This window comes from Rhinatrema bivittatum, chromosome 7, assembly GCF_901001135.1.
Source record: "Rhinatrema bivittatum chromosome 7, aRhiBiv1.1, whole genome shotgun sequence".
NCBI classification, from domain to species: Eukaryota; Metazoa; Chordata; class Amphibia; order Gymnophiona; family Rhinatrematidae; genus Rhinatrema; species Rhinatrema bivittatum.
Window position 1 is genome coordinate 244,006,056 of NC_042621.1, and position 15,834 is coordinate 244,021,889.

Sequence of the window (15,834 nt, forward strand, 5' to 3'; positions counted from 1 at the left end):
CTTTCCAGTCTGAAGTCACACACCAGGAATCACCACTTGCCAATCCGAAGTCAGGAACCAGGAAACACAGAGACGAGACAGAAACCAAGAAGCAAGGGTCCGAAGCACAAGAAGACTCACCGAAGCAAGCAGACTCGACAAACCCGAAAGTTGCCAAGTCAAGGAATGAGCAGAGGAAGTCTCCTTATATACTTCCTCTGTTCTGGCTCATTGAACACAGGTGCAGGCACTTAAAGGGACGAGGTCCCTTTAAATCTAGTGAGGAGGCGCGGCCTCGTGCCTAAGATGTGGCGGCCATCTTGGATTTTGGCCGCGGAGGAAAAGCTGCTTGACGCCGCGAGGGAGGAGCAGGGACGGCTCCCAGCACGGTGGCCGCCCAGGTGCGGGAGCAACGGGTACCAGCAGCTTCCCCTGATGTTGCCGCGGCGGGGAACGCTGTCGCGGTCAGGTAGGGGACCGCTGTTGCGGCCGTCCGCGGCCTCGGAACACAGCATGAGGATTCCAAATTTTGTAATGTTCCTTTTAAAATACATAGTAGGGAATCTTTACTTTATATACTTTGCAGTTGCAAAACCATGGAATCCCTTCATTTACTTTCTTCAGCCTGGCTCTGTCTCAGATCTTCCCCCAGTATTGTCCCTTTTCCCCACAAGAAAAAGTACACATGCTGTCAAGCAGCATGTGTATTTTTAGCTACTGAGGACCAGAGGCAATTTTCAATGGAATCATCTCCATGGGTAAACAGCTATTTACCCATGGAGAATCCCTTATAACAGAGGTTCTCAACCCATTCCTCAGGATGTACCTAGCCAGTTAGATTTTCAGGAAATCCCCAATGAATAGAAATAAGGTAATTTTGCATACACTGCCTCCATTGTACGCAAATCTATCACGTGCATATTCACTGTGCATCTTCTGAAAACTTGACCAGCTAGGTGTGTCTGGAGGACTGGGTTGAGGATTCTTGCCTTAGAAAGCTGCCCTCTTTGAGTGTGTAAAGGAATGTATGTTAAGACTCCTTTAAAAGAGCAGAACCAGGCATTTAGGCAGGGCCCAGAGGGAATAGGAGGCCCCAGACTAGAGAAGAAAGTAGAAGTTTGTTAAAACTACTTATCTGTGGAGGTATTGTGTTGCTGTGAACAGACAGATGCATTTTTGCTCTGCTCCTAGGCTCTCCCCACCATCCACACATAACTCGGGCTATCCTTTGTGCTGTAGCACGGCGATAATCAATGAACTGTTTTGTGACTTAGCCAGATTCAGTCCGCATATTTTTTGACATGGGTCATGTCCACTAAACTTGCTAAAAAGGAAAAAGAAAAAGCGAAGGCCACGGATCCCAAGATGGCGGAAGGCAGTAAGCACGGAGGTTTGGTCTGAGGCGATTGAAACTGGAGCACTAATTAGATGCAGTCCCAGTGGCAGATGAAAATGTTATTGATGTCAAAATGGATAATAAAGTCAATGTGATTTTTCCTATAATTGAGGCTCTTTCCAGCAATATGGAAATCTTCATGCAGCGCATTGGCACCCTAGAACAGCGCATGTCTGATATTGAAGATTGCACATGTAGCATGGAGGGGGCTGGGTGAGCGCTCAAGGCACAAGTGAAGATGCTGGAAGTCAAGGTCAAGGACTTAGAAAACTGCTTGTGTCAGAAAAACTAGAGGTTTGTTGGCTTCCCTGAGACTTTTTGATCGATGCAGAACTTAGTGACGTTTTAATGAAGTGTCTCCCAGTGGCATTGCAGGTCCCTGACAGGCTGGGCCTGCCACTGATTGAAAGCGCTCACCATGTAGGGCCCAGGCAGGAAAAACATGATAGGCCCAGAGTGGTTATTACCTGATTTCTCATCTTTGCTCACAAATCAGTGATTTTGTAAGCAACTTGCAAGGGCATATAGCCAATGATGGGGGACAAAAAACTGCTTATTTTTCAAGACTATTCTGCTAAGCTTGCGGGACTGAGGAGAGTCTTTTCATCAATTTGCTGTGCTTTTTTCTCAAAAGATATGTTTCTCGCTGCATTACCCCACCAAGCTGAGGGTGACTCCTGCGGGTACCATGATAGTGTATAATACACTGGAGGAGGTGAGGAATTTCCTGCAATTGTTGGCTAAGGAGTGATTGGAGGTGTAATGTGGTCATTCAGTTTCTGCCAGTTTTCACAGCATGCTGCTTGGTTGCGGCTTACCTGTCTCTATGTTTGGTCCTGGTATAGATCAGCCTATAAAGCCCAGCAGTTGAACGGCACAGAAGTACAATCAAGGAGTTCTGGAGTTTGGATATGTGGCAGAGTTCAAGAGGAAAACACATTGGCAAGAAAGCTGTGCCATATTGTTGTCTCCCTTTTATTTATTTTTTATGGTTCCCAGTTTAGGAGACCAGTTAACACTGCTATTGCCTTAATGTTTATCTTCCATCGGGGATGACTTTTGAACTGGATCCTTTATTAGGCGGGTAAGGGTGGGGGTGGGGGACTCCATAGCATTGTATTGTGACTTTTCCTATGTGGAGCTCTGAATTAGACGGGAAGGATAGGGCATTTGAGGGGATGGGTGGTAGTAGGGAGGGATGGGGGTCTTTGGGGTTAGGGTTGGAGGGTTGGGAATTGTATAAAGAGGGGGATTATAGGGTGGAACAGGGCCTGGGGTAAGGTTTTGGGATGGTAATATAAAATGTTTTCTTGCAAAGGATGTAACGCTTTACTTAGCTTGGTGTACTTCATAAACAATGGTCTAGCAAGTTTTCTGTATTTGAATTGCATTTAATAAGCAGTTTAAACATTAAAACTACATTTTTCTTTCTAGCACTGCTGAAGATAAGGAGGCTCTTGCTTGCTTGATTTAATGCAAATAATAAACATTTGTAGAAAACAGTTGGCATTCAGTTTGCTCTGTCCTCCGGCAAGCCAAAGACCACTCATGCTCTGTTACAGGGGGCAATTCTGATACTGCCCTAGGTGCTTGCAGGCATACAATCATATTCTCTAAAGGGAACTTCCTGTGAGTTTCTCTTTGAAAATTAAGGTGGCATGCGCATATCATACGACCAGGTGAAAAGCATTTCCTGGAGATTTAAAAATCGCCACATGTACTTTTCCTCCCCTGACCTACCCCATTTCTTTTTCTCTGAGGGCAAAACCATATATATTGTACTTTTACCCACATTATAGAGGGTGAGAGCAATTTTCAAGCTGTATTTTATCAGGGTAATTACAAGTTTACATGCATGAAACATTTAAGCCTGATACATCACTTTGAATGCATATACAGAGTTGCTCTCTGCTTCAACAGCAGGGGGAAATGTGGAAAACAGGATTTGCATTCAGACAACAACCAACAAGTACAGAACACAATCTGGGTAAACAAGCGCGGGGGTAGCTTGCTTATTACGGCGGTTACTACCTTAAACCAATTAAGCCTGATACATCACTTTGAATGAATATACAGCGTTGCTCTCTGCTTCAACGGCAGGGGGAAATGTGGAAAACAGGATTTACATTCAGACAACATTCAACAAGGCATTGATCTGTGCAGTCTGGGTAAACAAGCATCGGGTTAACTTGCTTGATGTGGCGGTTGCTATCCTTAACCAATTAAGCCTTATGCTCACCTTTTATGCAAAGCCAACATTGCTCTCTGCATCAATGACAGGGGATGGGAAGAAATTTGAGTCAAACAGTTACTAACAAGGGCCCTGAACTTGGTGGTTGATGATACAGATAAGTATGGGAAAACATGTGTCGAAGCTTGCTGGGCAGACTGGATGCGCCGATTGGTCTTTTTCTGCCATCATATCTATGTTTCTATATTTAATTACTGCCCATATATAAACAAAAAATAGAAAATGCATCATGTTAAATCTCCACTAGACTGTGAGGAAAGTCATGCAATCTTCAGTAGAAATAATGAAATAAAAAATGTAATGCCTTTGCTACACAGCTAAAGGGAAGGTTACAATTCCTGCTTTCTTTTAAATGGTGTCTAAGAGCTGATCTAATTATTGTTGATGTTTAAACATTTGTTGACTTCCTGTCATTTTTAGCCTTAGCAAAATAACTGATTTGTAATTGCTATTTAAGTCCATTTTTGTCCAGCAAGCTCAAGATGCAGTCCATCTCATTTTTTTTTAACATCTTGGAATGTTCAGACATTTCTGCCAGTATAGGAGTGCTCACTAGCAGGTGGAGAGGATCTGTAATGTGTATAGATTCAGGAATGCTTAATGGAGAAATTACTTAGATGGACTCAGGACCAATGGGTATAGTGTGCTCCTGATAGTAGTTGGAGACGGAGTCAGATTTTAATCTGACATCAGCACTACATATACCCGTGCACGAAACTTTGTTCTTCAGTTTTCTCCTCGAAAAGCAATTATGGATATATGTGTGTTTGGATAATTTTGATTAATTTGGTTAACTTGATTAACTTGAAACTTGATTACTCGGATTGGATGACGAGGTTTCTAGCTGGAGACTGCTAGGGCATTCGACCGAGAAGCGCCAACACCTGGTAATATGGGTGTCTGAAGTAGAAATAAGGGTTGGCTTACCCGTGCTTGTGTTGCACTCGGGGGGAGGTTCCCCCAGGGCTTCTTGATTGCGAGGCTGCCATGGACGGGATGCTGAGTCCATCTGTCTACACTAAGGAATATGAAATTATCAGGTAAGTAATTTCTCCATTTCCTAGCGTGTAGCAGATGGACTCAGGACCAATGGGATGTACAAAAGCTACTCCCGAACCGGGCGGGAGGCTGCCCGTGGCCCATTTAGTACTGCCTTTGCGAATGCTGTGTCCTCCTTGGCCTGAACATTCAGGCGATAGAATCTCGAGAAGGTGTGGATGGAGGACTACATTGCCGCCCGACAGATCTCTGCGGGTGACAGCATCTAGGTTTATGCCCAGGACACTGCCTGGGCCCTTGTGGAATGGGCCTTGACTTGTAGGGGCGGGAGATTGCCTGCCTCTACGTAGGCCGCCTTGATTACTTCTTTGATCCAGTGGGCAATGGTTGCCCGTGAGGCCGCTTCCCCTTGCTTCTTTCCGCTGTGAAGAACGAACAGATGGTCCGTCTTTCATCAGGCTCCGATCTTTCCAGGTATCAGGTGGCGAAGAAGGCGTGAGTTATCTGAGTCCTTATGCTCGTCTGGAGATGGCAGCGAGATGGTTTGGTTTAAATGGAAGTGAGAAACCACCTTTGGCAGGAAGGAGGGTACACAGTGTGCAGCTGTATGGATCCCGGCGTGAATCTGAGGAACGGCTCCCGGCATGATAGTACTTGAAGTTCGGAGATTCGACGGGCTGAGCAAATTGCCACGAGGAACGCAGTCTTCAAGGTCAGGAGCCGTAGGGACAGACCGCGAGTTGGTCTGAACGAGGCTCCCGCTAGGAAGTCTAACACTAGATTTCCATAGGGTTATCGGCCACTTTAGAGGTGGTCGAATGTGCTTGACCCCTTTTAAGAAGCGGGGGACGTCTGGGTGGGCCGCTAGGCTGTTGCCGTCCACCCTGGGTCTGGAAGCTGGCCAGGGCAGCCAGTTGTACCTTGATGGAGTTGAGAGACAACCCTTTGTTCATGCCGTCCTGCAGAAATTCCAGGATCATGGAGATTTTGACTGTCCATGGAAGGATGTCGTGGTCCTCGCACCAGGCTTCGAATATTCTCCATACTTGTATGTATGTTAAGGAGGTGGAGAACTTGCGCACTCGGAGAAGTGTGTCAATCACTGGTCCTGAGTATCCACTCTTTTTCAGGCGAGATCTCTCAATGGTCAGACTATAAGCGAGAATCTTGTTGGGTCTTCGTGGAGGATCGGTCCTTGCGGGAGTAGATCCCTGTGTGGAGTAGATCCCTGTGTGGAGGTAGGTGTAGAGGGTTTTCCACCAGAAGTCTTCGCATATCTGCGTACCACAGCCTTCTTGGCCAGTCTGGGGCCACTAGAAGTACCAGCCCTCTGTGGTGTTCTATCTTGCAGATGATTCTGCCCAGCAGTGGCCATGGAGAGAAGGTATACAGTAGATCCTCCTAAGGCCAGGTCTGGACGAGAGCGTCGATTCCCTGGGACATCGGTTCCCATCTTCGGCTGAAGAACTTGGGAACCCGGGCGTTGGACCCGGTTGCCAGAAGATCCATTGCTGGTGTTCCCCAGTGGTTTACTATCTGCTGGAAAGCTGTTGTCGACAGTGTCCATTCCCCTGGATCCAGACTCTCTTTGCTGAGGTAGTCTGCTGTGATATTGGCTTTTCCCGCGATATGGGCGGCTGATATCCTTTATAGGTTTGATTCTGCCCACGGCATTAGGGGCTCTATTTCTAGGGACATCTGCTGGCTCCTGGTTCCCACCTGGCAGTTGATGTAGGCCACTGTTGTGGCATTGTCAGACATGACTCTGACTGATTTGCCCCAGAGTCTGTGGCTGAACCATAGGCAGGCTAGTCTGACTGCTTGGGCTTCCAGTCGATTATATGTTTCATGCCGACTCTTCTTCGTTCCATTGCCCTTGAGCCGTTAGCTCCTGGCAGTGGGCTCCCCATCCCTGCAGGCTTGCGTCCATGGTGAGCAAGGTCCATTCCAGTGGGGATAGGCTTGTTCCCTCGCTCAGGTGTTCTTCTTGTAGCCACCACTGTAGTTGGTTCCGAACCTTCGCTGGTAGCCGGAGGGGGGTGGAGTAGTTTAGAGACATCGGGTTCCATCGAGACAGTAGGGAGTGTTGTAGGGGCCGCATGTGGGCCCTTGCCCACGGGACAACTTTTATGGTTGATGCCATGAGTCCGAGGACTTGGAGATAGTCCCATGCCATGGGGAGAGTGGAATTCAATAATGCTCGTAGTTGTTCCATCAACCGCCTTCTCCTTGTAGGGAGAAGGGTGACTTTGTTCCCTTTGGTGTCAAACCGGACCTCCCAGGTATTCCAGGCATTGGGAAGGCTGCAGGTGGCTCTTGGGTGTGTTGACGACCCACCCAAGGTTCTGCAGTAGTTTCTTGATTCTGGTGGTTGCCTGCTGGCTTTCCTCTGGCAATTTTGCTCTGATCAGCCAATCGTCCAGGTATGGATGCACGAGGATTCCCTCTTTCCTCAGTGCTGCTGCTACTACCACCATGATCTTGGTGAATGTTCAGGGAGCCGTAGCCAGCCCGAATGGTAGGGCCTAGAACTGGTAGTGATGGCCCAATATCGTGAAGCGTAGGAAATGTTGGTGGGTGCAATGGATTGGTATGTGGAGATAGGCTTCTGACAGATCCAGGGAGGTCAGGAATTCTCCCAGTTGTACCGCCTTTATGACCGCATGCAGGGTTTCCATGCGGAAGCCGGGTACCTTCGGGTAGCGATTGACGGTCTTGAGGTCCAGTATGGGCCGAAATGTTCCCTCTTTCTTGGGCACGATGAAGTAGATGGAATAGTGCCCCGAATTTTGTTGGTGCGGAGGCACCGGTGTTATTGCCTTTAGGGCGAGTAGTTTTATTAGTGTGGTTTCCACTGCCTTCCTTTTGGGGGGGTCGTGGCACGGAGAAATCACAAACTTGTCCGGAGGGATGCTGTGGAAGTCCAGGTAGTATCCGTCTCGAATGATGGATAGGACCCAATTGTCTGATGTTATCTCGACCCATCTTTGGTAGAAAAGGGCAAGCCTGCCCCCTATGATCTCTTCCTGTAGATGGGTCTGCTGATTCTCATTGCGTGTTGCGGCTGAGGCCTGTTCCTGAGCCGGCTCCTCTTTTGTTGTGTCTGTTCCGAAAGGACTGCCCCTTGCCGGCGGGGGGTTTGGTAAGTTTTTTTGTATGGTCTATTTCGCTGGGATCTTCTGCCCTTGGGTGCCCGGGGAGAGGGGCGTTGGTTCCTCTTGTTCCTGTCCTCCGGTAGACGGGGTACTGGGGACTCGCCCCATTGGTCAGCTAGTTTGTCCAGGTCGCTTCCGAAGAGGAGTGATCCTCTTAAGGGCATTCTCATGAGCCTCGTCTTAGAGGACATGTCAGCTGACCAGCTTCGGAGCCAGAGCTGTCTTCTGGCTGCCACAATGGACGAGAGGCTCCTGGCTGAGGTGCGCACCAGGTTTGAGGTCGCATCCGTGAGGAATGATATTGCCGGGTCTAATGCCTCGATTGGCGTAGTTGCGTCCCTGGCCATCGCCAGGCAGGCGTGTGATACCACGGCACAGCAAGTAGCAATTTTTAGGGTCATAGCTGATACATCATAAAAGACTGCTTAAGGATGGATTCCTGCCGTCTGTCATTGGCATCCTTGAGGGAAATTCCACCCTCAACTGGTATGGTGGTGTGCTTTGAGGTGGCATCGACCTTGGGAAACCTCAGGAGTTCCTTCGTCACAGGGTCCAAGGGGTAGAGAACTTCTAGGGCTCGACCCCCCTTGAAGGTGGCCTCTGGGGCATCCCATTCCAGGTCGATCAGTTGTTGTACAGCCTATAGCGTAGGGAAATGGCGTGAGGTTTGGCGGAGCCCAGCCAGGAAGGGGCTCACCTTGGACTCTGCTGTGTTGCATATGTCCAGAATGGCCAATGCCTTCAGACTCGTGGCTACGAGATCTGATAATTCAGCACCTATGCTGAATCCATGTATAGAGTTATGCTACATTTTTTAATTGTTAGCTTTACATATGATGTTTCCCTTGCTGGCTCACTCTCTTGAGCATCTGTCCATGCTCGCAACAACTGGAGGGGGACTGTTGGTCCTTCAGCTTAACATTTTAAGATGTCAGGAAGGAGGGAGCATGTTGAGGTGGGAGGAGGCAGTCAACTCCTTGGCTTAACTTTTAAATGCTGCAGGAGAGAGGGAGGGCACTGCAGCAAGGGAAGATGGAAGGGTTAAATTAGATGTGTATTTTCAGCCACATCTGAGTGGTACATTTTCATTGAAAACAACACAGATGCAGGCCAGATTTTAGTGAGGCTAAGCATCTAATCTAAACAGCCAAATTTTGGCCACCTTAGTTTAAGGTGAATTTTGAGTAAAAAACCTCAGAAAATCTGGCGTAAGGACCCTTCCCCAACCCTCCTCCCTTCCTACAAATCCACCCTTCACAAATACAGAACTGCTCTCCAGAAAACCAAATGAGATTTTTACACCAACAAGATCCACAACCTCCTCTATGATCCCAAAGTTCTTTTCTCCTATGTCTCTGAGCTCACCAAACCCCCTACTTCCTCCCCTATTGACGCTGAATCCAAAACGAAATGCAACATCCTTGCCAAATACTTTAATGACAAAATTTCCAACATCATGCTGAACCTCCCACCACCTGATCCCAACTTTCTCATCCCCTCTGTCAACATTAACACCTCCATCAACTCCTTTGACACCATCTCAGCCTCCGAAACGGAAACCCTCATTAAGAAAATAAAACCTGCAGCCCATCCCATCGATCACATTCCACCCATCACCCTCAAATCGATTTCCTCCACCCTAGCCAAACCCATTGCTGACATCATAAACTCCTCCCTCACCCATGGAACTGTCCCTGACATCCTAAAACTTGCCATAGTCAAACCCATTCTAAAAAAAACCCAACCTATGCCCTACTGAACCTGCCAACTTCAGACCCATCTCTAATCTCCCCTTCATTGCTAAACTCCTAGAAAAAGTGGTTAACTCCCAGGTCTCTGAACACCTCGAGAAACACAGCATTCTCTCCCCCTCACAATTCAGGTTCCGGAAATACTTTAATACCGAAACCCTCCTTCTCTCACTCTCTGACACCATTATCAAAGGTCTTGACAATGGCCAATCATACATCCTTGCCCTACTCGACATCTCTTTCAGCTTTCGACACCATTAGCCACAATACACTCTTACACAGACTAGCTGAGATTGGCTTTACTGGCTCAGCCCTCAACTCATTCAAATCATATCTTGACAATAGAACTTACAAAGTAAAAATTGGCAACCACGAATCCCATCCCATCAATCTCACCCGTGGGGTCCCCCAAGGCTCCTCCCTGTCATCAACTCTCTTTAATATTTACATGTTGCCCCTCTGCAGTCTCCTCTCTGACCTTGGCCTAACCCACTACATCTATGCTGACGATGTCCAAATTCTCATACCTATCACTAATTCTATCACTGATTCTCTCCAAACCTGCCTATCGTCTATTAATGTCCTTCTCTCAAACTTAAATCTAGCACTTAACACCTCTAAAACAGAATTTCTCCTTTTCTCCCACAACCCACCCCCTCTCCTCCCTCTGTTCCCCCTCCCACCTCCCCCTCTTCCCACTTACTCCACCAAGCACGAAGCCTAGGTGTCACCCTTGAGTGCAACATCAATTTCAAAAAATGTATTAGCTCCACCCTGAAAGACTGTTATTAAAAACTCCATATCCTTAAAAAACTTCAACCCTCCTGCACATAAATGATGTCCGCACTGTTCTCCAAGCAGTAATCTTCTCCCAGATCGATTACTGCAACGTACTACTTCTTGGCCTTCCTGCTGCCTCTCTCAAACCTCTGCAGATGCTCCAAAACTCCACTGCCCGTATTCTCACTAACTCTCAAAAATGCAATCACATCACTCCCATCCTAAAACTTACATTGGCTCCCCATCTCCTCCAGAGTTCTATACAAGACCCTCACCTTAATCCACAAAACCCTCTACAACCCAGACATGCAATGGCTAAACACATCCCTATACTTCCACACTCCCACCAGACTCACCAGATCCTCTTACACCGGCACACTATTCATTCTCCCCACCAAACACTCACACTTCAACTCCACCAAAAACCGTGTTTTATCTATTGCTGGCCCCCATCACTGGAACTCGATGCCCCCTGATAGTCAACTTGAGCCTTGCACCCAGACCTTCAAAAAGAAATTAAAAACATGGCTCTTTAAACAGGCCTTCGCATAACACCACTCCACTCTTATATGACAACTCCCTCCCTTCCACTGTACATATTCCCCCTTTTGAGTTTATTCTATGTTTTGTTAAACCAGTTACCCGTTCCTCTAACCTCTTCCCCTCCTTCTTTCCGCTTTACTCTATTCTTTTCTCTTCCCTTCTCCTCTTTTATTTAATCAGTTATTTGTTATAATGTAACTTCTATCTTCCGATTTCTCTTCCTCCTCGCCATTTTCGTTTAATGTAAACTGATGTGATGTCCATACGAACATCGGTATATAAATATGTTTAAATAAATAAATCACTGCTTTCCCCCCAATCTTTCTCTAATAGTGTTCCTTATTTATTTATTTTTTTAACTATTCATATAGATATGTTTGTTATCTTGGCTAACAGGCCATACCCAGTGTTATTTTTGCATTACTTAATTTAAAATTAGAAAACTGCAAGTTTATATTATATTTCACTAATGTACTTTTCCCATTTAATGTTCTGGTTGGATTTGCTACCTATTTACATAATATTAGTAAAAAGATTAATTACTGATTTATTCTGGTGTGATGATTTTATCTGTCTGTGGTGCCCTTTAGGAAGAGCACAGAATTGTAGCATCAGGGTGATTGGGACCCTGTCTCATCCCTCACTCAGACTACGAACCTGAAGATAAATCATATTAGTAAATATAATTTCTCCCAAACATAGGGGTAATTCACAGTCTGGATCAAGGGGGAGCCACCTATGTTTCCATTTAGATAAATGTTCCTAAGTTACATATACTACACAGAAGCTTATGCTTGAAACTACTCACTTCATAAAATAAGCAATGCTGAGTAAGAATGACAATGGCCAGTTTGGGTCCCATAAAATAGCTCTATTTCTTGTTTTTCCACTTACAGGGATAGTGCTTCCTTTCCCAAGTCTACCTGGCAAATACTTATGCACTTTTACAAACCTCTTTTAAATCCCGCTATATTAGTTTCCTTGATAATGTGGTTTGGCAATAGGTTCCACAGCTTGACTGTGTACTTGGATTGCAAAATGGCGCCCAATTTTCAAGACAGATTGATCCAGTCTTGGTTTTACCACATTGCATGCAGGGACTTGTAGTTCAGACATACCTATGCACTTCTTAAGTAAAGCAAAACTACAAGTTCCTGTATGCAGAGGGTAAAACCAAGACTGGATCAACCTTTCCTGAAAATCTGGAGCCAACTGGCAATCCATTGTACGCTGAGTGAAAAAATATTTTCTGTGATAAAAGTCTGCTGATTGCTAGTTTCATGGAGGGTCCTCTTGTTTTAGCATTATTGGAATCAGTAAATAGTCCCCCTAATTACATGTTTCATCCCACTTATGATTTTATAAGCTTCTATCACATCCCCTTCTCCAGGGGCAGATTGGCCTATTGGAGGTTTGGGATTCCCCCGGTGGGCTTATTGCTCCCATCACATGTTATTTTTATTTATTTTTTCCTAATAAAGTTTCCCGCCAAAGAACATGAGAGGGGCTGTTTTGGCTTGAAGAAAGGTCTAAGGTTGCAGCAGAGCATATGGAGCTGCGCTGGAAGTGAGTCCTGTAGGCTGCGGCAGAGCTCATTCTAGTGAGCCTGAGAGAGATCTGCAAGGCCGTTGAAGAGGACCTGCGGGCCGTGGCAGAGTCCATCCTGCCGCGCAGAGAAGAGAGATCTGTGGGCCGCATGGGCTGGTTTTGGAAAAAATTCCCTGGGCCGATATGTTCCTGCAATCTGCCGCTGCCCTTCTCATTCATCCTTTTCCAAGCTGAACAGCTCTAACCTGTTTAGCCTTTCTTCATAAGGAAGCAGTTCCATCCCCGTTATCATTCTGTGGCCTTTCTCTGTTCCAATTCTTTTTTTTTTTTTTTAGTTCTGCTATGTGAGGGGACCAGAACTGCACACAACACGCTTCTCAAAAGACTTATGTAAAAGTTGACAAACTTACAGGATTGCTTCTCATTGCTCCTCCCACTGCTCTAGCTGCATTGTTGTTGCCTGACAGATCAGCTAGTTCCTTGTACGAAACAGTCTCGCCAGATTTCACATGGTTCAACAGGGTCTCCAGCACATGTCTGGTGAAAGAATCTAAGGATGAGTACAGAAATGTTATTCATGATTCAGAATGAACACAAATATTGAAACTTTAATTACAATACAGTCCTTTATATTTTAAAATGCAAATGCCCTGATTCTCAATTTTACTGATATGCATTCTTTGCAAATGTTATCTAGTTAATATTTCTTACAACTAATACTAGTCATGGATGATCAAGATAAACATGAGGTTTCAAAGCTTTTGAAGTTTTTGTGTTCTTATATTATTAGATGCTCAAACTGTTCTGCAATTATTTTGCCAATTGTGATTTGCCTATATAGGGATACAAATATAAATTACTATATAATCAAACAGATAACTGATAAAAGTTAGGATGATACATTTTAGCAGGAAATTGACGATTTCCATTAGCCAAATCACTATATCAAAAAATAATGTGCATTATCTAACAGTAGATCAGCTGGAGCATGCAAATGACATGCCAATTTAAAAAGACAATTTCAAATTTGTGATTTTACAATACTTTTTGAAAATTCTCTTTCAATGCAAAAGAGTGGTTCAGGATATTTAATTTTAGTAGCTGGTAATTTTCTTCCTTAAATCCTATATTTTAGGATTTGTTGCTTAACTATAAATTGTATAGTAAGTATTAACTTTCAGTTTCAGAACTTTTAGCTGTGTTCTATTTATAGAAACCCTTCCAAGTCCAAGAAGGTTAAGAACATAAGAAATTGCCATGCTGGGTCAGACCAAGGGTCCATCAAGCCCAGCATCCTGTTTCCAACAGAGGCCAGATCAGGCCACAAGAACCTGTAATTACCCAAGAAGATCCCATGCTACTGATGCAATTAATAGCAGTGGTTATTCCCTAAGTAAACGATTAATAGCAGTTAATGGACTTCTCATCCAAACCTTTTTTGAACCCAGCTACACTAACTGCACTAACCACATCCTCTGGCAACAAATTCCAGAGCTTAATTGTGCAATTATAATTAAAAAAAAAAAGTGAAATACAGAAGCCAGAATAGCTAGAGTGTAAATTATGATAAGCCAAAAACTTTCAGTAGGCCAAAAAACCTCCAGAAAAGTACAAACTGATTTGTCTTGGTTCTGAGATGAATCTAGTTATTCTGACATGAGGCTAAACATGAGATTGTGTGGTTATGTATGTTCCATTAACATAGTTATGGTTGTGAGTTTACATCATAAAATAGTTACCATATTGTAAAAGCAGTGTATATTAGCGACAGAGATGATGGAAGCAAAGCTATTGATATCTTGGCTAGTGGGAAGCTTAATAACTAAGCAGCTATTAGGCTATGTAGTGACCATGTTAGCAGGCTGGACAAGATTAACTGGGACAAGAAGATGTGAGTGTGGAAGAAGAGAAAAAGAAAGAAATCCCTGATGGTGAGAAGAGCAATAAAGGATGCTTGTATTACATGAAGCAATTAGTAAGCAGATTCTCTGTATGTATTTATCCAAGACAAGGATGCTGGATCTCAGTTAGACCCGCATAAAACAAATAAATGTAATCTAAATGCAGCAGACTAACTAATGCTATTGCATATCTGTTGGGAATGATTCGGTATATGATGCAGGTCACAGGGAACTCAGGTGTGAACAGTTATGCTAGCTTTAAACAAACATTTATATCAAATTACTACAAAAATTAATCAAAATTTGACATGAAAAAGATTTTTTTTTTTTACAAAATGGATATTTTAATAAAGCTAAAAAAGTTCATACTGTATCCCTAATATATTGAATCACAAATCACAATTAAAGAACAAAACTGTCCTTAAACAATCCTCTAACACAAACATATTTGAATAGGACAATGATCTGATGCAAAAGCTTAAACTGTCAATGTTTCTTGTTAATATGACGTTTCCATGAAGGTTGTTCAACTGCAAGTTGTAGCTCTTCACAAACAATGACTAATGAAACTTCTTCAGTGCCTCTAAAGAATAAAATAATAGCAGTCTCCCTAATTCAATACATTAGGGGTATAGTGTCAACTTTTTTAGCTTTATTAAAATAAATATCCTTTTTGAATTTGAGCAATTTTTGTAGTAATTTGATATACATGTAGTTTGTTTAAAGCTTGCATGAATGTTCACATTTTGTTTTTTTGAATATTTTTCCTGGACACTTTATTGGATAATAGTACTGCCTGATTTGCTATATATATATACACACACACACACAATACAGTAAGAAGCAGATAAGGTGCTTGTCACGGTTTCGCCTACTATGCAGCCCCATGCCCTGATTCTGCTTGCTACAAAACATCCCCACCAGCAGAGGCCTCCATCAAGCTCTGCTCCCAGCTACTTGAACCACCTCCTCACTCACTACCTGACTCAGCAGTTCCTGAAGCCAGCCTTGTTAGTACCTCAATGCCTCTTTATGGAGTCATCATTGGCTCTCTGATCAGGCTGCTCTTACCTTACTCCATGCCTTGAGGGCCCTGGGCCTCCTCTCACCTTGTGCCTTGCAGCTTATCTAGACCTCTCTTTGCCTAGTGACCTTTGGGCTTTATGCCTAGTGGCCTATGGACCTTCTGCTTTGCTGACTTCAGGCCTCAGTGTTCTCTGTTCTGTGTTCTCTTGCCTAGTTCTTGTCTGATCCTGGGCTTGTCTGTCTGGTCTTGTTCTGCCCTGCTGTTAGGATCTGCTATGCTGATGGGAGGAGCAAGCAGATAGTAGTTAATGATGACTCCTAAAGAAGGAGGAGTTAGCAATCTTGTTGTGATTCGGCCCCCATGGTAGGAGGAGTTAGCAATCTTGTTATGGATCTGCTAGGGAGTAGCAATCTTGTTATGGTTTAACTCCTAAGGAGGGAGGAGTTAGCAATCTGTAATGCTCTACTTCTCGAGAAGGAGGAGTTAACCATCTGTAAGGTATAG

General features: G+C 44.5%; 1 protein-coding gene across 1 annotated transcript in view; it reads right to left on the bottom strand.

Annotated features, from left to right (window-relative positions):
- Positions 1-15,834, bottom strand: part of MGMT (O-6-methylguanine-DNA methyltransferase) — an 817,517-nt gene that overhangs the window by 120,277 nt on the left and 681,406 nt on the right. Inside the window, exon 5 of the mRNA XM_029610006.1 lies at positions 12,813-12,952. Coding sequence (XP_029465866.1) covers positions 12,813-12,952 — 140 coding nt within the window. The remainder of the gene's footprint in view (positions 1-12,812; positions 12,953-15,834) is intronic.